Consider the following 21842-nt stretch of genomic DNA (forward strand, 5'->3'; position numbering starts at 1 on the left):
AAAGGTTATTTTCTTACCTACCAAAACTATTCCCAGTTCATTTAACTACTTGTAAGTACGATGATAAGTGTCTAAGTGGAGGAAACAGTATTCTCTGACCTCCTCTATATGTGGTTGTGCCAATAAATATGTATGAAATAAGTTAAGTTATGTAGGCTGTGATGTGCCAGAAATAGGAAATCATACTGCTTTAAAGCAAAGAGGCTGGGCAGGTGAGATATGCTTGTAATCTCCAGGACTTTAGAGGAAAAGGCAGGTCATAATGGAGCATGATGGTACACTCCTTCAATCCCCAGGCTCTGGAGTCAAAAGCAGGTGGATCTCTGGGAATTCAATGCCACCCTAACCTACACAGCAAGCTCCAGGCCAGGCAGGATTATATAGTAAAAACTTTACATAAAAATTATAATTTAAATATAAAACTTTACAAAAATTTCAGGTCACTGTTAACTACATGAGTTCAAGTGCAGCCAGGTAGCCCTGTCTACCTGATATCATGTCTCAACAAACAAACAACAACAACAAAACCTGTATCTACCTCAGTGACCTCACCATACTGGCCTACCAGACATTTTGAGGCCACATGCTAAGGTGGGAAAGCATGCTGATGCTTTCAAACCCACCAATGAAAAAACAAAAATAGACCTATTAGAGACTACACCTGAACACCCGAATTAGGTTCCCCATTTGTAAAGTGCAAAGAACAATGGTACAAAATTGTTATAGGATCAAGTGATGTTAACTCATGAAGGATTCAGAAGACTACTGGCACAGAAATCCCCCAGCAAATGTTATCATGGCTGATCTCTAGAACTGATGAGGGGGAAGGGAGTTAAGTTTTTCTTTTTTTTTTTTTCTTCATTTTTTTATGTACATTGGTGTTTTGCCTGCATGTATGACTGTATGAGGGTGTCAGATCCCCTGGAACAGGAAGACACTTGTTAGTTGCCATGTGGGTGCTAGGAATTGAACTTGTGTCCTCTGAAAGAGCAGCCAGTGCTCTCAACCACTGGCTCTCCAGCCCCAGTAAAACCTTCTTGGAAACATACTCATAGACACACCCAGAGGTATATTTCCATGGTGATTCTAAATCGAATCAAGCTGATGATCAAGATTAATCAACATGCAGTTATTATGCTGGGTAGGTAGTCCTAAAAGAATAACATCAACAAATCCTATGAGGTATGTAGGCTCACATTTAAGACATTATACAGATGGTAATTATTGGCCTGGAAAGAATGAGAAGAATGGGGAGCTGGTGTTTAATAGGAACAGTTCTACTTTAAAATGAAAAACACGTAGAAATGGATGCTGGTAATGCTTGCACAGAGCCATGACTGTACTTAATGCTGCAGAACTGTACATTAAAAAATGGTGTTGTATACACTTTGGCACAATACAAAAGAATTTAAAGATATCTGGCCATGCATTTCTTTCCAAGCAACAATAACTGTTTTGAGAAATCACAACCATCACAGAAACAGCTGAATCACTGTTTATTAACCTTTATCTAGTTTACAGTGACAACGAAGATTATCTCCTCTGAGTCTGGTGCTGTCTCTCCGAAGCACAAGATTCTGACACTAACCATTTCCTCCCTCTGTAACTGTAAGGTATTTTGAATCACATAATTTAGTCAGATGATGTCCTGAATGATGAATTCTGTTCTCTCCTGCTGATGGGTGGATTCCCCCAGACCTCATCCATGGTGTATCTGACATCACTTCCCCAGAGAGGCCAGGTAGGCACACCAGAACAGAGCTGCCATGTTGGCAACGAGCACCCGGAACTGCCAAAAGATCATCAGGCCACGGTGAGTGGAAATCCTGACCACACCCTTTACACATCAGTCACCCCCGATGAAACTCATCCCTTCAGCTGTTTGATCTATCTTACCTTCCCACTATTGAAGGTCCTGAGCCTTTACTGTGTAATGAATGAGGTTAGGGCCTGGCAGAGGTAGGGGTACAAATCATGCTCTCCTAACAATGCTCTCTGTGAATGGCCTCAGCCTAGCCCACCACCGCCCCAGTATCTGAGCTAATCATCTGGACTTAACCCACATTCAGTTAATTGCTGTCTGCTAAGCAGACAACTCTGTGACAGTAACAATTTGGCTGCCTTGTTAATTATGAGTCTTTGGCACTGGAGCATGAAATAGAGCATAATGATACTTGTACAGCTTTCTTGTCCCTCAAGCATTCCTTTGCAACTATCTAAAATTAAAACCTTAAGCCTAACCTCACATCCCTACTTGAAAGCAGTTTTCTGGCCTCTTCATTCCTTGACCCACCAATCTCTCTATATCTTTCCTCTATATGCTTTAGGGTTGAAAGTCTGTCATCCTTGTCTCCTTAGCACTCTTTGAGTGTAGTTTCCAGTACTGTAAGCAAAACTATCCCAGGCCCAGCCAGACAGTGGCATGCCTTTAATTCCAGCACTTGGGAGGCAGTGGCAGGTGATCTCTTTGAGTTTGAGACCAGCCTGGTCTATAAATCAAGTCCAGGACAGTCAGGGCTTGATACACTGAGAAACCCAGTCTTGGAAAACAAGAAAACAAAAACAAAGCAAAACAAACAAACAAACAAAAAATTGTCCCAGGCCCATAACTAAGAGAGTTTTGTTTTTGCCTGGAAGCTTTCTTTACTTTTTTCCAAACACTTAACCCCCTTTTCCTGCTCAGACCCAGAGGGGAGAGGCCAAGCAGTCTTGACCATTCATGTCAGCTTTCTGTAGTCACACAGAAAGGACTCCTACAGAAACACCATTCTGCACTCATCCAGGGGAACCCCATTCTCTCCTGCTCCTAAGGTAGCCTAGAGGACATGAATGTCCATCCATCCCAGAAGCAGCCATATATGTATATAATATAGTTTTGATTTTTGGTTTTTTTAAGACATGGCTTTCCTGTGTAGCCTAGCTGTCCTGGAACTCACTTTGTAGACCAGGCTGGCAAAAAACTCACAGAGATCTGCCTGTCTCTGCCTCCCAAGTGCTGGGATTAATGGCGTGTGCCATCATACCCAGCTTCATAACATAGTTTTGTAAACATGACATTATTTCTCTGACCTCAAGACCTCTCTATCACTCCGGCTTCCTAACCATTTCATCCCATCTTCTGACTTCCCAGGAACAGTTTCTAGACTTGTGATTTGTCCTCCCTCCCTTCTTAAGCTGGCCTGAAATTCCTGGTCCTCCTGCCTCTGCCTCCAGAGTAATGAATTATGGTAACTGACTTGCCTGGCTTGAGTTGTAATTTGTCTGCTTCCTACTCACTCTTTAATCAAAACAATCTGGATTTAGCTCCTAATCCATCCCAGTATGGCTCTTAGAAGGTCTCTGACAAGGTTACTTCAAGATGGCCACCTGTTGGTTTTTTTTGGAGGGAGGTGTCGCTTTAATTTCCTACTATTTCTGCTATGGTTGACCAGCCCTTTGCTATATCCTAAATGTTTGTTGGTTTTCTCCTACTTTGTGGTCTATGTGATGTATGTATGTATATATGAATGTGGGTGGTCTCTGTGTGTGCTTGTTAAGTAATACATATAATGTGGTGGTCTGTGTGTTAGAGTGTAGTCTACATGGTATGTATGTTTATAGTACATATGCTGTATGTGTGTGGACACTGGCCAAGCTCTCTCTTCTAACCAATGGGAGTCCTATGCTGACCCTACTCTGTTCCTCCTTCAGTGGACCCTAGTCTGTGAGCTCCCTATAGGAAAGATGCTTAACAGAGCACAGAAAAGGGTTAAGTTCCTGGAACAGACTAAGTTTGCTGCCCAAGAGAAGCCTGTTTGGAAGAATGGCCCAGGTTGGCAACTTGGGTGTCAAGGTTCCCACCTTCTCTTTCTTCAGTGTGTATAGACCTAGTTCCTGGGTTTGGAACTTGGCAGAGGTATCTAGTTAATACTTAGGTACCAATTCTTGGAAGAACCCTGCTGGTTCCCTGGGCAAAACCAGAGCTAGAGCCAGAGGAAGCATGCCCTTGGAGAAGGAAAAATCTGCATCTTTGATGGCCCTTCTCCCTTAAGGTTCAGCAGGATCCTGCCACCCACTGTGTAGACTTACTGGGACTTTGAGCCCTTCCAGTTGCAGAAAGGTCTTAGGGAAACATAGGGGATGGGCCTGGCACAAGGACAGCTAGTACTTAGCAACCTGAAGCAGTACACAAGTTATAGCATCTGTAGAACACTGAACCAAAAGATACAGACCACTCTCCTTTGCTCTCCACTGCTCAAAGCCAACAAGTTCACTCATCCTTCCGCAGGCAGTTTCCACAGCGGCACCTTTGTGCCTGCCTACAAGCACTGCAATTCTCCCAGTTACCTCCCAGAGGCTTTCTCTTTGACCAGGCAGCCCCTTGAAGACCCTGCTCCAAGCCAGGGTCTTCTCTACTTACCTGCTCCACTGTACTTGTCTGTTGCCCTGTATCTGACTGCTCAGCTGCAGCCCTTCAGCCCAAGCAACCCAGATTGTTTCAGTTACTACAAAGCACTAGGATGAACAGCTGCTTGGGGTCCCTGTGAAGTTCTGCAGCTATGAATGTAAAGCTCACAGACAATGATCAGAGATGGACCAGACCTCCAAAGACAGGTGAAAACATGGCTTGAGAGTACTAACATTTGTTAGAAAAAAAAAAAAATAACAAAGACTTTCAGTGGATACAAGGCAAGCCTCACCTGCAGGGGCACATAGTTGATGTTAATGAACTGCAAGGGTGTCCACATCCTCCAGTTCATTTGCAGTGCAGGCCAGAAGCCACTCCGCATCTTGGCAACAAAGACACTGACATCTTTCCCCTGCAGGGAAGGTAAGGGTAGCTGTGAGCAGTCCCTCCATCCATAGCAACTTTAATGGGGTACCTTGACCTTGAAAACAAATTGTAAAACCAGTATTATATTTTAAAACACATCTGCACTTACTACCCTGCAGCTAAAAGGAGCCAACTATCCAGGTGGAAAATCTTCAATGACAACACCTCAGTGGCATGTTGCCTCTCACACTGGGTGGTGTCCGTCTCCATCAGCTCCTTACAGCAATCTGATGATGACTTGCGGTGTGGCCAGACTAAGGGCTCAGTTCTCAATGCTTTCACATTAACTGCCAAAGATGACTAATTTTCCAGTCAGAACTTAACAATTTTTAAGAGACAACCCCACTATATATTATCTGGAAAAATAAATGTATTGAGAGAGACCACATTGAAAAAGAATAGAAACACCTGCCTCAACACAGTTATTTTTTTTTTAAATACTGTAAAATTATGGTAATTAAAATAATCTGTAAGCAGCTGGGTGGAGTGGCCCACACCTACAGTTCCAGCACTCTGGGAGGCACAGGCAGGTGGATCTCTGTGAGTTTGAGACCAGCCTGGTCTACAAAGTGAGGCCAGGACAACTAAGGGTACACAGAGAAACCCTGTCTCAAAAAAAAAAAAAAAAAAAAAAAAAAAAAAAAAAAAAAACAAAAAAAAAAAAAAAAAAAAAAAAAAAAAAAAAAAAAAAAAAAAAAAACAAAAAAAAAAAAAAAAAAAAAAAAAAAAAAAAAAAAAAAAAAAAAACTAACAACAACAAAAAGATATCTGTAAGCAATAGTCAAAAATGAAAGTAATACAAAAACCAAAACAACATCCAATAAAAGTGAAAATCCAGAAAAAAAAAACTGAGTCTAAATAATTGCTTGTATGTATGGTAATAAGAACATGATAATTATTTTGAAACACTAAAGATTTCAGTGCATAGGAGACAATATGTGAGATAAGTGGAAAGTGGAGACAGAAGTCTACTTTCACCTGTAAACAAAAATAAAACTCAAAAGATAGAAGAGGAAAGTATAAATTATTTTTCTTAGAATCTTATCAAGATGTATCAAACAGGGGCTAGAGTACTGACAGCCAGGCCACCTGGCTTTCCCTAAGGCCCTGAAATATGGAGAAGGAACACAGTTCCATCTCTAAAACCAGGAATAAGCTCAACAGAACCGTGATGGCTTGGGGCCAGGGCCTTGGGGAGAGCTGTGGCTCTAGATCCAAGGAAACCAAATCTTAACACCTGAAGGGCGGTGGTTTTCAGTATCAAAGCTTCTATGTGCTCTGATTGTGACACTGTCCCATCCCACCCCACACCCCTGAAACCTGTATACAAGATGCTGTACTTCTTAATAAACTTACTTGCATGAACCATCAGTTCATGAAGGACTTCCTGGTCCCAATGTTCCTATATTTCGAATCCCCATTTCTCCCCCTTGGGACCCTGTTTCTGAAGAACAACCTTCTGGTCCAGGTCCCTGAAGAGATGGCCCAGCAGTTAAGAGCACTGGCTCTCAGCCATGTTCTTAGCAGCTTTATTTGTAATTGCCAGAATCTGGAAACAACCCAGATGTCCCTCAGTTGAGGAATGGATACAGAAATTGTGGTACATTTACACAATGGAATACTACTCAGCAATTAAAAACAAGGAAATCATGAAATTTGCAGGCAAGTGTTGGGAACTAGAAAAGATCATCCTGAGTGAGGTATCCCAGAGGCAGAAAGACACACATGGTATATACTCACTTATAAGTAGATATTAGACATATAATATAAGATAAACATACCAAAATCTGTACACCTAAAGAAGCTAAGCAAGAAGGAGGACCCTGGGTAAGAAGCTTAATCCTCATTCAGAAAGACAAACGGGATAGACATCAGAAGTGGGAGAAAAGAGGGGACAGGACAGGAGCCTACCACGGAAAGAGTCTACTCAGCAGGGTATCGAAGCAGATGCTGAGACTCGTAACCAAATTTTGAGCAGAGTGCAGGGAATCTTATGAAAGAAGACAGAGATAGAAAGAACTGGAGGGGACAGAAGTTCCACAAAGAGACCAACAGAGCCAAAAAAATCTGGGCCCAGGAGTCTTTTCTGAGACTGATACTCCAACCAAGGACCATTCATGGAGATAACCTAGAACCCCTGCACAGATGTAGCCCATGGCAACTCAGTCTCCAAGTGGGTTCCCTAATAAGGGGCACAGGGGCTGTCTCTGACATGAACTCAGTGACTAGCTCTTCGACCACCTCCCCCTAAGAGGGGAACAGCCTTACCAGGCCACAGAGGAAGACAATGCAGTTAGTCCTGATGAGATCTAATACGCTAGGGTCAGATGGAAGAGGAAGAGGACCTCTCCTATCAGTGACTGTGGGAGGGGCATGGGAGGAAAAGAAGGAGGGAAGGCGGGCTTAGAAGGGGACCAAGGAGGGGGCTACAGTTGGGATACAAAGTGAATATATTGTAATAAATAAATAATTAATAAATAAATAAATAGCACTAGCTCTTTCTCAGAGAACCCCAGTTTGATTCCCAGTACCCGTATGGAGGCTCACAGCTGTCTATAACTCCAGTTCCAGAGGATCCAATGCCTTCTTCTGGCTTTCATGGGCACCAAGCAAATCTGTGCTACACAGACATACATGCAGGCAAAACACCAATACACATCAAATACGAACAAAAACTCAAAGACCGAAAAAGAAAAAAGATGTACCACACAATCACTAGAAAGCTTATGTTTATATTATCTTTCTATCAGAAAATGCAAAAGGAAAAGAGTATGAGAGTTGAATATAAAGTTTTAAAACTTTATATTTAAACATACACAGGAAACACACACAGATATGCACAGGCATGTGTGTGTGGGTGTGTGCATACACGTGCACACACACTCAAGTTTTATTTATACAAGTTTACATGCTACCTTTATATGGATATTTATGGAACTTTATGTGAAAGTTTGAAACACCTAAAAAAATAGGAAACTTATTTGCTACTTTTATTTGTGTAAAAGGACTATTATTCTTAATATATCCAAATACACAAGTCAGTGTAAGAAAAAAATGGCACGATGGTACACATCTGTAATCTCAGTACTTGGGAGGTAGAGGCAGGACGATTGGGAGTTTAAGGTCATCCTTGGCTACATACCAAGTTCAAGGCCAGTCTGGGCTACATGAAACCCTGTCTCAAAAAATACCCTTTCCACAAAAAAAAAAAAAAGAAAGAAAAGAAAAAGAAAAACACTGATATAAAAGAAGCAAAGTTCATGGGATACACAGCATTTGACATATAGTGTCTGACTTATAAATAATGGTATACAAATTAAAATACTTTTCACCTGGTACTAACAAACTCCTTGTGAAGGGTTTTGCAACATGACACAACCTTAAGGTTTTTGTAGCACAGATCTTTTCTATAATTAATTAATTAATTTATTTTTAAAAGATTTATTATGAATACATTGTTCTGCCTGAATATACACCTTCATGCCAGAAGAGGGCACCAGATCTCACTACAGATGGTTGTGAGCCACCATGTGGTTTCTGGGAATTGAACTCAGGACCTTTGGAAAAGCAATCGTTGTTCTTAACCTCTGAGCTATCTCTCCAACTCCTATTTTTTTTTATTTTTTTTATTAATTACAGTTTATTCACTTTGTATCCCAGCACAGATCTCGTTGGCAAAGCCTATAATCATTCCTTCTCAGAATAATGTTAGTTCACGTTTTATATTTTTATTGATTTAGGTTCTGGAGACAGGATCTCACCTTACAGTCCAGGATTACTTGAACTTGTAGCAATCCTCCTTTCTCAGCCTCTCGAGTATGGCAGTCACAGGCATAAGCCACCAAACTTGGCTTAGAATCATTTTGGTATATAAAACACACAAGTGAAAAAACTATACTAAAAGTTATCAAAATATTTAGAAACCAACTCTATGTTAGAGTAGTATATGCCTCTTCAACAGCAGAACTGGTGCTAAGACCAAAGGACAGTTCCACAATAAAATCAACAACTGCCACATGGATTATGAGGCTTATGACCTCTACTGGGGACAAACAGGCAATTTTAACACTCCTGTGGTCTGTTTCCTAGTTTCACAAGGAAAAACGAAAACCATGAAAATAGACAATTGAGGGCTTGCAAGATGTTTCAGCAGGTAATGGTAGTTGCTGTTAAACCTGATGACCTGAGTTCAATCCCTGAGACCACGTAGTAGAAGGAAAAAACCAACTCCTATGGGCAACTCTGATCTCTACACACATTCTGCCATACACGCTTGCAGATACATATACACACAGAACCATGGAAACACTATTTACTGGACGTGACAGCATTACTGTACACATGAATTCAAAGCAACTTTGACTATAAGTCCCAAACCAGATCAAGCCAGAAAATCCCTGTATAGATAGGGGACATGTTCATACAGCTCTCCCTTAGAAGAAATACAGGAAATTAATGACTTCTGGGAAGCAAAGTCAGTTTTTTTCAGAGGTGCAGCCCTGACAGGCCTATGCCCTTGCACATACAGACAGCAGCACTAAGTGAACTCAGGGTTAAAAAAAGAACACATGAAGTTGGAAAAGAAAAGTGGGGATAGGGGAGGGGCAGACACATTAGATGCATGTATGAGATTCGAAAGAAAGGAAGGAGGGAGGGAGAAAGAGGAAGGGAGAGAATGAAAGTTGAGAGCAGTAAAAGTTCAGACCTCGAGGCCCACCCTAGGAAGCAAGGCGGCCAATGCACTTTTAACTAGAGACCCAGCAAGCTCCAGGACAAACACCCACCTCCAGAAAGTTCATGATGAGGAAGAACAGCAGCAGAAAGGCTGGGGCAAAGAGCAGGCGGTCCAGCAGGAGCCTCTTGACTCTGGCCCAGGGGACCTCAGGAGGGACCCAGGATTCCATGCAGAGGTAAAGGTAGTGACTCAATGGACCTGTGACGAAGAACCTGGAGTACCACAGAGCTGTGAGTTGCACTGTGGTTCTTCCTACACCTCACACCAACACTCACCTCAGATCCTACACCCTCTTCTCTTCCCCGGAAGTACTTACTGACCACACAAATTTGTTTTTGTTTTTCGAGATAGGGTTTCTCTGTGTAGCCTTGGCTGTCCTGGAATTTGCTCCGTAGACCAGGCTGGCCAGATCAACTTCCTCTACCTCTGCCAGGATCAAAGGTGTGTACCACCACCACCCAGCTTACCACACAAATTTGTATAGATCTAGAAATTTTTTTTTCAGGCACTCATTTTGTCTGAAAACACTTAAGTCACTTCTGCCAGTTCTTTTATTCGGTCACCTGGGACAGCCATAATGATGGCCCTGGCTAAGGTATATGCCTATCTGAACTCCTCTGTGTTCCACGCCCGCCGTTAAGCTATCTGTCCACATCTGTGCCCTCGTGCCTTACCAGGCTCTGATAAACAAACAGGCATACCTCAGCTCCAAGAGATTTTCATTAGGCTCTTGGGGAAAACTGGCCAGAGAAAACCTGGGACTACCCTCTGACTTTTCTAAACTCCTGATCTCTAGTCCAGACTTGGATCACTCCCAGGTGAACCAAGTCCAGCAGAACTGAGTTTCATAAAGCACAGTAATACAGGGAGGATCAGGAAGCAGGGTCTTTCAGTTCCAACAACCAAAGTCTGTAAGCAGGGTTTTCAATTGGACTTTTCCCGTGCCACTGTGGCAACAGGGCAAACCGAAGTCTTTGGGAGGCCAAAACCATTTGAGAGGGGTTAGGGTACCTTAGTTGATCTTGTTACTTGTCAAAGTAAGGGGTACATGGCTTTATAAACATTTTATTGAATGACCCAAATTATTATTCTTGGAAGCTTTTGTGAAGTTAGGACTGAATCTAAGTTGGTAGAGTACTTTCCAAGCATGCAAAAAACCCTAGGTTTGATTCCTAACACACTAAAAACAAAAACAGATGTGTGGTGCATACCTATAATCCCAGCACTCAGGAGGCAGAGGCAATCAGGTCAGAGTTCAAGGATATATAAGGCAGTCTCAGTTTTTCTCTTTCATTTACACACACACACACACACACACACACACACACACACACACACACACACGAGGAAGTCTTTTGTTTTGGCTTGAGACAGGGTCTCACTATGTAGCCCTGGCTGTCCTGGAACTCACTATGTAGACCAGGCTGGCCTCAAACAGAGATCCATCTGCCTCTACCTCCTGAATGCTGGGATTAAAGACATGTGCCACTACACCTGGCTCTCTGATGCTTCTTTTTTTTTTTTTTTTAATTTTAAGATTTATTTATTTACTATTTATATGGCATTCTGCCTGAACACCAGAGGAGGGCACCAGATCTCACTGTAGATGTTTGTGAGCTGCCCTGTGGTTGCTGGGAATTGAACTCAGGACCTTTGGAAGAATAACCAGTGTTCTTTACCTCTGAGCCATCTCTCCAGCCCTCTCTGATGCTTCTTAAAGAATTTTTGTTTTTGTTTTTTCATTTTTTTTAAAATTTATTTTCTGTTCTTTGTGCATGGATGTTTTGCTTGCAGGTATGCCTGTACACCATGCATGTATCCGGAGCTTTATGAGGTCAGAAGAGATCTTCAGATCTCCTGGAAATGGAGTTACAGATAGTTGTGAACTGATATATGGGAGCTGAGAATCAAACCTGGGCTTCTCTATAAAAGCAGTCAGTGTTCTTAACAGCTGAGCCAGCCATCTCTCCAGCCTCAGAATTGGGTTTTCAAACCAAAGTATTCCAAAGTCTTAATGCTAGTAGTCAGCTGTGCTGAACCTGGTCTGCAGAGGGGAGGCAGCTCTCTGTGGCACTTACCCATACACTAAATATCTGAGAAGCCCACTGACATCTAGACTTCGAGAGTCTTTTTTCTGCTTCTTCTCAATCGTCTGGGCCAGAAGGTTTCCAAGGGCTGACAAAATGCCACTGTGGAAGAAGAGGCAATCAGAAAATGAGCAACAGACACAAGGGCATGCCTTGCCTGCACGGCAATAGCAGGGCTGCTGTGAGATCTTGCTGTGGAGATGGAGGGGTGAGTCCTTATTAAAGCAGCTTGCTTAGGTAAAGCTCTTGAAGACAGAGACACTATGACCTAAAGCCAAAACCACCAGGGAGCACAATGAGAGTTCAAACTGCTGGGCTGCATGCCTTCCGACATCCCCTTAGCTGCTCCAGTGAAGGCCCGGGTGCCAAAGGCAATAGCAGGAATCTTCATGAGGACACTCAGAAGTTGACCGTGGTCTGTGATCTATATTCATGCTGATACTTGTATGTGATATTATACTGTAGTTTAAAAAAAAAAAAAACATTTGAAATGGAGCAGAAGTCACCAGGATTTTTCTTTATTTTTGTTTTGTTTTGTTGGGGGGGGTTGGGAGAGGCTTCAAAAAAAAAAGTCAGAAAACTTGCTAGACAGGTTGTAAAAGAGCTGTAACACACTTCTATAGTATTTGTGTGTAAATTTACACTCCTGAAGTAAAATTCCCAGAAAGAAGACAGGGCCAGTTGCTTCTTAAGAAGGTTGGGTCTTGTCTTAGTATCTTTTTATGAAACTGAAGAGAACAAAGGTTTATCTCAGCTCACAGCGAAAGGTTACAGACCATCACTGCGGGGCAGTCAAGGCAACAGGAAGTTGAAGCATCTGGTCACAGCACAGCCACAGTCAAGCAAAGAGAAGTGTATGTTGCTCAGCTAGCTCCTTCTCCACTTACAGTCAAAGATCCCAACCAGGAACGGTTCCACCCAAATGGGCAGATCTTCCCAGCTCAATTAAGGTAATCAAGATAGTCCCCTACAGGCATGCTTAAAGGTCCATCTCCCTGGCAATTCTAAATTCTATCAAGTTGACAACTAAGCATTAACCACGACAGGTCTATAAACTGTCTTCTAAAAACTATAAAATCCCAACATTTTAATATGGATCTTAAGGACGCTCTTAACCGGACCTTTGGTCACCTCTTCCCATCTACTCTCTCTTTTCTCCACCCACACAGTCCTCTTCACCCCTCCAACATGCCCTGCATTCCTCCCTCAGAACTTTTGTACTTACTGTGCCCTGTGAACTATTGCTTCTCTTCTCTGTGGTTTTGATCAAAGTCAACAACACAGGGAGAAGTTTCCCTAAATGCTCTGGGTTACATATTTACCTGCCTTTTTTGTTTGTATGCTTGTTTGTTTATGTTGTTCTTCTCAGCTCCGTGAGAGAAAAGGCTATGCCCCTAATTTGACCACAGCGATATGCCCAGCACACGGGAAGCACTCTGTTCATACTTACATAAGGCTAATAGAGAGCAAGCCCACAAAATTCGCTAATAAAAATTCACAGAAACAGGGATATGTCATTAAGAAATAGAACGATGTAGATCAAAAGGCAGAGCTCACCAGCAACAGTGATAATCACTCAGAGTTGAAATGTGTCCCTGATCTCCACAGCTTTCAGACTGCAAGGGCTAATGCTTGAGACCCAATACACAAACATTTACTGCCTAAGCAGAACTGGGCACACCTTAATGCAGGAATCTGCCTTTGGCACCCACATTCCTCCACAGCAGTGGTTCACAGCCTTCTTAATGCTGTGACCCTTTAATACAGTTTCTAATGTTGTGATGACCCCAACCATAAAATTATTTTCTTTGCTACTTCTAAACTCTAATTTTGCTATTGTTATGAATCGCAATGTAAATGTCTGATGGGATATCCAGGATATCTGATATGCGATCTAGGGTTCCCGACCTAGGTAGAGCACCGCTGTTGCACCCACCTGCTGACTGCTTTGGTGAGCACGGGGTAGAGTTTTAGGAACAGCAAGTATTGGACAAGCGCTCGCTTCGGAAGCGACCCAAGCTCGGATTCCGCCCGCAGCCTTGACGCGGCAGGTGCCATCGCGGTCCCAGCTCTGAGTCGCCCCGGGCGCCCACCCAACAGCTAGCTGGTCGGACACCTGGCCCAAGACGCCGGGCACAGGGCCAGGGCAACCTGACATTTCCTGCCCTACCACAGTCTTCAGCCCGCCGGGCCAGGCCGCCGTGCGCTCTCCCAGAAGCCACAGCATTTGCTCCCGGTCCCTGAGACCCACCCTCCGCGCTCTGCACAGGATTGGAGAGCCGAGGGGCGGGGCGGGGCGGGGCCTGTGCCAAGTCCGCCTGCCGCCTGGGCGCCACGCCTTCTCATTGGCCGGAGCTCTGGTCTCGCGAGAGTAGGTGAGAGCGCGCCAAATTCTCTCCGGAGCCTGAAGAAACTTGGGAACGGAGCGCGATGGTCCTCAGGAACAGTGGACGGAGGCAAGCCGAGCCGGGCGCGGATGGCGAAGGCAGCCGGTGAGAGCCGATGTCCTGCTGAGAAGGCGCCGGCGGTAGCTGCGACCGGAGCAAGCTTGGGCGGGAGGAGTAGAGCGGCAGGCCCGGCGCGCGGTGCGGTGGATAGGGCGGGCTTCCATCTTCACCTTGAGTATTTCTGAACTTGTATCGAGATGCTAACTCACTCCGTACTCCAGTCTGCTTCTCTAGACACATTTATGCCTGTTGTGTGACTTTACTAGAGGAGAATGTCTATTCTCATCAAACAAGAAGGGAACCGGCGAACCTAAGAAAGATTCTGTCTAGTCCAGCTTGGCGAAGTAAATCAATTTATTGGGCTTAAAGAAGCATCGTGGGCACTTGCACCGCCAAAAGCCCCAACTCTTATGCATCAGCTACGGATATTAGAGTATAGTGACTAAAGAGGCTGATGTGTATATTCATATATTGAGATTAATAACACTGCCTAGTGGCAGAAACAGTTGGATGTGTTGTAAGAGAAATATATCAGAGTGCGAGCACTAACTGAGCGGAAGCCCTTTCAGAACTGAGTAGTGACAGTGTTTCCCTTTCATATGTGAAGCCCTGGGTTTGCTGTACAACACCTGCATAGCAGTTCTTCAGTGACAGGTTCCTGAGAGAGTGATGACCAGGGAACGAGAAGATAGAGAAGAAAGTGCAGGATCAGGAGATCTCATACAGGCTGATGGCTCATGCAAGCAGGTTTATTAAGAAGTACAACATCTTTTAAAATTTTTATTTTATGTGCATAAGTATTTGCTTGTAGGTAAGACTCTGTATCACCCGTGTGCCTGGTGCCATGGAGGCCAAAAAAAAAAAAAAAAAAAAAAATGGCATCAGATTTCCTGGAACTTTAATTACAGATGATTTTGAGCTACTGTGTAAGTGCTGAGGATCAAACCTGGGTCCACTGAAAGACCAATGGTCTTAACCACTGAGCTATTTCTTCAAGCTGTAAAAGGAACTTTTATTTGCCTTTTTCAGTTGGTGTCTGGGAGGCTTACTGCCTCCTGTTAACCTAGGCCTAGTCCTAGAAGCTTCTAGCCTCTGTACAATCTAACCTTGGCCTAGAACATTTTCAGCCTCTGAGACTTATTTATTTTTTTAATTTTTTATTTAACTTTTATTAATTATACTTTATTCATTTTGTATCCCCCCCCATAAGCCCTTCCCTCCTCCCCTCCTGGTCCCACCCTCCCCTGAGACTTATTTATTTTAATTTATTTTTATTTTATGTGCATTAGCACTTAGCGCAGTCCTTTACAAGATCCCTTGGAATTGGGATTACAGACATTTGTGAGCTGCCATGTGGGTGCTAAGAATTGAACCCGGGTCCGTTGGAAGAGCAGATCATGCTCTTAGTCACTGAGCCATCTCTCCAGTCCTGAGTCAGTGTGTGTGTGTGTGTGTGTGTGTGTGTGTGTGTGTGTGTGTGTGTAAGTAAGTAAGTAATTTATTTTATTTTATGTGCATCAGCATGAAGATGTCAGATACCTTGGAAATGGAGATAGTTGTGAGCTGCCATGTGGGTGCTGGGACTTGAACCCCGGTCCTTTGGAAAAGCAGACAGTGCTCTTAACCACTGAGCCTTCTCTCCAGCCCAAAACTTACTTCTTAGTAAGATCACCCTTTGTTGTTCTTTCTGATTCTGGGATGGCTAGTTCAACTTAGCTTTTCTGGCTCAAACTCCTCTTCCAGCGTGGCCTCAAACTAACTCCAACAATCTTTTCTAATCTCCTGGCTCCTTCTCATTCTCTGGCTTGTTCCATCTTCACCTGTGTTCTTTCTCGGCAACCTGTCTCTCTACTCTGTCCTAGTAAAAGTGCCTCTTCTCTCTGTCTCTCTCTCTCTCTCTCATTATCCCCTAAGCAGCTTCCCTTTCCTCTCTCTTCTCTTGAGTTGGGTGTATCCTGTTCTGTCAAGTCTTTCTATGATTCATCACTGTTTCTGCCACTCAATGAGACATCACTTTCAAACATGGGTGCTTCCTTCTAAAACTAACTTTATCTTCATTTTTTGGGATTAAAGGCATGTGCCACCACGGTGGGACCTAAGCTTTTCTTGACCTGAAACTTGCTCTATGCCAGGCTGGCTTTGAACTCAGATTTGCTTGCCTGTCTCCTAGATCATACAGAACCTCACATATGACAAACACATACTCTACCACTAAGCCATATAACCAACCAAGCACATGCCCTTATTCATTCAACTTTGCCATGTATTTGATGTATCCCTAGAGCAGGTTGGAAAGCTGTTGTTGCAATAAATGAACAAATAATAATAATAGCTTTTAGAAACTTTATTAATCTTTAAGAATTTGGTTCTATTTGCACACCCACCCTACTCTTCTCCTCAATTCTTGCCAGATATACCCCTCTGCAGCTTGGCAATCTTGTTCTTTTTTTTTTTTTCATTCTTTTAAAATAACTTGTATTCCTAGATGTGGGGACAAGTAATAGCTTTTAGCTTATACTTGTGCTACATGCCCTGTGCTACATGGCATGTACATATACCTGTGCTACATGCTCACTTAATCGGTGCATCAGTCCTGTGAGGTAAGCATGTCTCCTTGAGGCTGTCAGTAGTGGTAAAGAGTATGAGCTCTAGACGTAACTGTGTCCTTTTTCACTGAATGAGGAAGTGGATGGTCCTCATGATGGGTGCTGCCATGAAAGTGAACTGAGAATGCATGCTCAGCGTGCTTTGACACTGAGGTAGTATGTAAGCAGTTGTCTTGGTTTTTAGGTTTCTGTACTATGGCGGAGTAAACAGTAAGGTACGCAGCTTAGAGGAGCCCATACTACGAGGAGATGGGGTCTGAGTAAACAGTTTTCTAGTTTACTTTACAAACTCACTCACTGGAGTGACTTGGGGAGGGTTCTGTGCTTCAAAACTAGTCATACCTCAAAAGTAACCCTTCATTCAGCCCTGGTTTTGAAAAAGATCTGGGTGCAGACCAAAGCTGTTTTTCTCTGGCAAAGCCAGCTTGTGTTTTTAATTAGAGGTAAACCCAAGCAACATGTGCTAGTGCGCCCCTGTAATTCCAGTGCTTTGGAGGCCAGGGCACGAAGATCAAGGCCAGTCTGAGACTCTCAGAAAGAAGCAAGGAGCGCCAGGGGTGGTGCTCCACACCTGTAAACTCACCACTTGGGAAGGGAGTTTTTATTTCTCTGGCATAAAGCTCAGCAGCGCAATTTTGGGCTTTTTGCAGTTTTGGTAACCCAAGAAGCAGTAGCATCCTGACATTACTGGTGTTTTTGTTAGTGTTCTGGTGATAAAATCAATAGGTTGGGGTTGGGGGTTGCCTTTGTTGTGTTTTTCCTAGAAATGCTATTTCTTTTTCATTGAGCCCTCTGTCAGTCTTGATGTTTTTTTTCAGGAATGCACATGCCATGCCACATCAGAAACACGTAGACACCAAGTGTGGTGGCACACACCATTAATCCCAGCATTTGGGAAACAGGCAGATAGATTGCTGTGATTTGGAGGCCAGCCTAGTCCACATAGTGAGACCCTGTCTCAAAAACAAAACTAAATAAAAGAACAAAAGCACATAGATGAAAGTTAAGGTTCTGAGTGGTAAAACCTGGTTGTCTTCTTTTACTTAGGGATGATGGTCCCTCTTCCTCAGTCTCAGCACTCAAGCGTCTGGAACGGAGCCAGTGGACAGATAAGATGGATTTACGGTTTGGTTTTGAGAGGCTGAAAGAGCCTGGAGAAAGGACTGGCTGGCTCATCAACATGCACCCTGTATGTACCTGAATACTGCTCAGCCTTTGCTTCTAAGGGATGACTGCACCTCTCCCTGTAAACATCAACCTTTGTCTAATGGATGCGTGATAGGGAGAAGGAAGCCATTGTCTGAAAAATCTGGTTATTGGAGGCGCTTTGCCTCTCCTGATTAACATGGAGGTCACAAATTGGCCACCATGGTAAGACCAAGATAAATCTGTCAGCTCTCAGCAGAATGCTTTCAAGAATTATTGAAGAAAATGCAGAAAAATCCCCACTGGGGAACTGTGTATAATGTAGTTCTTTTGGTTTGTTTTGTTTTGGTTTTTCGAGACAGGGTTTCTCTGTACTATGGCTCCTGGACTCACTTTGTATACCAGGTTGGCCTTGAACTCACAGAGATCCGCCTGCTTCCCAAGTGCTGGGATTACAGGTGTAGCCCACCAAGCCTGGCTAAACTTTTAATTTGTTTTGTAATGTACATTGGTGTTCTACGGGCATGTATGTCTATGTGAGAGTGTCAGGTTCCCTAGAATTGGAATTATAGACAGTCGTGAACTGCCATGTGGGTGTTGGGAATTGAACACAGGTCATTTAGAAGAGCAGCCAGTGCTCGTAAACACTCAGCCATCTCTCTAGCCCTGTAAAGCAGTTCTTAGGAAGGAGGCTGGTGGTGTTTGTATAGGGGCAAAATAAAGGGCTAGGTATAAGGATTCTGTCTTTACAGTACTCAGTTCTAAAAGATTAGCTTGGAAAGAGCTGTTAGGCCAGGCAGAGGATAATATGCTCATATCCAGTGGTTTTTCCACAGACTGAAATTTTAGATGAAGACAAACGATTAGTCAGTGCAGTGGATTACTACTTCATTCAAGAGGACGGAAGCAGATTTAAGGTAAGCCTCTGACCCCAAAAAACAAAACCTACCCATGACAAGTAAGTTGTCTAAAGTAAGGGTGTTCATTCATTGCATCAGGGAGGAAATGAGGGGCTGTAGTGTGCAGTTGCAGCTCATCAAGATCATGCCCCTGTGAACTTCATCGGTCACATTTAAAATATCCTGAGGGAAGGTAGCTTAAGAGGTTGAACAGTATTGTTTCTTGGGTTCTTGCCCCTGAGAGATGGGCAGATCCAAATTTCATGTATGCAGTATCTTTGTTTTGTTTTTCAGGGCAGGGTTTCTTTATGTAGCCTTGGCTGTCCTGGAACTCAGTCTGTAGAACAGGCTACCCTCAAACTCACAGAAAACCGTCTGCCTGCCTCTTCTTCCTTAGTTCTGGGGTTAAAGGCATGCCCACTCTGACACCCCCGCCACCCAGCTCATGTATCTTTAAAGAGCTGTCAGAGGGGCTAGAGAGATGACCTAGTATTTAAGAGCACAGATTCAATTCCCAGCACTTACAAGGCTGTCTATAACAACGGTCTGTAACTCCAGTTCCAGGGAATCCAATAATACCTTCTTCTGTTGTCTGTGGACATCAGGCAAGTACTTGGTATAGAGACATACATGCACACAAAACACCCATACACATAAAATGAAAATAAATAAATGTTAGAATAAAACTATCACGTCCAAGATACCTTGTATCCAGATTGCTCACAGGTTGCCACTCTGAAATATTTTTTTCCCTTTCTCTCCCTTTTTTCTTTCTTGTCATAAACTTTTGGTGATTTTTATAGGTGGCCTTGCCCTATAAGCCATATTTCTACATTGCAGCCAGAAAGGTAAGTCTGTGCTTGGTAGGAACTGGTCGAATGATCTGTTCCTTGTTTTACCAGTTGGGTTTCAAAACTCTAGGGGGTAAATACAAAGATAGATCTTACTAATGGAAAACACATTAATTCTGATCCTTATCTAGGGTTGTGATCGAGAAGTTTCGTCATTTCTATCCAAGAAGTTTCAGGGTAAAATTGCGAAGTTAGAAAATGTTCCCAAAGAAGATCTGGACTTGGTAAGTATCCCCAGACCTTCCAGGAGTAGATGAGGCTGATGTCCATATTGTCTGTAGCAGACATTATTGGATAAGGCAGAAAGTTGGGTCATTTAATGGGTAGTGGGACAGCCTGAAGATGAGGGATGATAGTTGCTCCCAAAGCTATCTGTAAGGAACTCCGGTGGTATTGCACATGCAAAAGTAAGGTAGGTGCTTTGACTTGTGTTTACCTAACAGTCTTTTCCCTCCTGTTTTTCATTAACTCATCAGCTTGTCCTTTTACTTTATAGCCAAATCACTTGGTAGGCTTGAAGCGGAGTTACATCAAGCTGTCCTTCCACACTGTGGAGGACCTTGTCAAAGTGAGAAAAGAGATCTCCCCTGCTGTGAAGAAGAACAGAGAGCAAGACCATGCCAGTGATGAGTATACAGCAATGCTCTCCAGGTAACTTTCCTTCTCGTGAGCCAGTCACGTCAGAATAGCAAGCTCATAGGAGGCAGGAGCTCTTCAGAGAGACTCCCTTAATGTTTGACTATGTGTAAACATTTTAGATGTTCTTCCTGTTAAATAAATACTGGCTTCCTAACGTTGTATTCTAATTTTTGCTATAGTTCCTCTTACATAGAAGATAGGTTTATGGCTCTTAAGATTGAGTTGCTGTAACAATGAGAATATTTTAGAGAGCTCCCTCCACCATTTTAACACAGTCTATAAAATTTTTTAATCTGTTTGTTTATTTGTTTGTTTTGAGACAGGGTTTCTCTATGTAGTCTTGGCTGTCCTGGACTTACTTTGTAGACAAGGCTGGCCTCAAACTCGCAGAGATCTGCCTGCTTCTCTCTCCCAGAGTGCTGGGACCAGGCATGCACCACTGCACCTGGCTCAGTTTACAAATACTATTATTATCAAGTGTTTTTTTTTTTTTTTTTTTTTTTATAGATGCCGTCTCCAGAGAATCTGGAGTGAACAGAGAAATTTAAGTTCAGAACACCAAGTACTATTATTAAATGTTTAGGTATATTTATAATAGGTCATAGGTAATTAACTTTATATAATTTCAAAAACACTGATTATAACCTTTTGATAAAGAACCAATTTTAGAGCCAGGTGTAGTAGGAGACAGAGGATGTAGTAGGAGACTCAGGAGACAGAGGCAGATGAATCTCAGAATTTGAAGCCAGCAGGGCTATGTAGAGACCCTGTTTCAAAAATTAGGGGTCACTGGTTTTTAATCTTCAGAACCCACATCAAGCTAATGTGTATGTAATCCCAATGTATCTATGGTGAGATCAGAGACAGAAACATGAAAACTCCTAGAAGCTCACAAGCCAGCTAGCTTGGTGTATGCAGCAACAAAACAACAAAAATAGACCTCATCTCAAGAAACAAGACAAGGACCAACACCTCTTGTTTTCCACATGTGCACTTTAGCATACATATATACCCAAACTAAAAAGCAAAAAAAGTCAAAATAAGACCTACTCCCCTCAAAAAATCAGTTTGAGGCTTTGGACATTTCTGTCTATCCCCCAACTCTAATCATCTCTATCTTAGGGCATATTTTAAGATGTAGTTAGTAACTGAGTCTATAGGGACCTTTGAGCTGTCTTTGATGACTGCCATTTTCTCTTTCTCTCTTTTTAATTTAGATTATTTTCTAGGTATGAATGTTTTGCCTGCATGTATGTACGTATGTATGTATGCATGTCAGGCCCCACAAAAGGAGTTGGATCTCCAGAACTGTAGTTACAGATGGTTGTGAGCTGCCATGTATGTGCTGGGAATCAAACTCAGGTTTCGTGCAAGAGCAACAAGTGCTCTAAACTGCTGAGCTGTCTCCCAGCCCCCATTTTTTTCTCTTAAGAAGCCATTTAATTTTAAACTTAGAGTGATGGAGTATATTTTATTTTAACTTAAGGTAAGTATGTGTGTGTTTTACTTAGGATTGAACCAAGAGCCTTGTGCATACCACTGAGCTTTTTCCTCTGTCCCTTCTTTCCTTTAGTTGGTTGGTTGGTTGGTTGGTTGGTTGGTTGGTTGGTTGGTTGGTT

The 21842-nt window shown here is 42.9% G+C and overlaps 2 protein-coding genes across 2 annotated transcripts in view; one reads left to right on the top strand and one right to left on the bottom strand.

Moving 5' to 3' along the window:
- Nucleotides 1-1479: 1479 nt before the first annotated feature.
- On the bottom strand, nucleotides 1480-13762 carry Pxmp2 (peroxisomal membrane protein 2). The gene is made up of 5 exons (XM_055606055.1): nucleotides 13572-13762; nucleotides 11627-11737; nucleotides 9598-9760; nucleotides 4680-4799; nucleotides 1480-1789 (listed from the first exon to the last, which is right to left on the bottom strand). The coding sequence occupies exons 1-5, from the start codon at nucleotides 13691-13693 to the stop codon at nucleotides 1721-1723; spliced, it is 585 nt and encodes a 194-aa protein (XP_055462030.1). The 5' UTR covers nucleotides 13694-13762; the 3' UTR covers nucleotides 1480-1720.
- Nucleotides 13763-14064: 302 nt separating this feature from the next.
- The window catches only part of Pole (DNA polymerase epsilon, catalytic subunit), a 50025-nt gene continuing 42247 nt past the window's right edge, over nucleotides 14065-21842 (top strand). Inside the window, exons 1-6 of the mRNA XM_055606405.1 lie at nucleotides 14065-14127; nucleotides 17736-17877; nucleotides 18671-18751; nucleotides 19537-19581; nucleotides 19716-19808; nucleotides 20081-20235. Coding sequence (XP_055462380.1) covers nucleotides 14066-14127; nucleotides 17736-17877; nucleotides 18671-18751; nucleotides 19537-19581; nucleotides 19716-19808; nucleotides 20081-20235 — 578 coding nt within the window. The 5' untranslated portion in view covers nucleotide 14065. The remainder of the gene's footprint in view (nucleotides 14128-17735; nucleotides 17878-18670; nucleotides 18752-19536; nucleotides 19582-19715; nucleotides 19809-20080; nucleotides 20236-21842) is intronic.

This window comes from Psammomys obesus, unplaced genomic scaffold (assembly GCF_907164565.1).
Source record: "Psammomys obesus unplaced genomic scaffold, mPsaObe1.curated_primary_1811, whole genome shotgun sequence".
Lineage (NCBI taxonomy): Eukaryota > Metazoa > Chordata > Mammalia > Rodentia > Muridae > Psammomys > Psammomys obesus.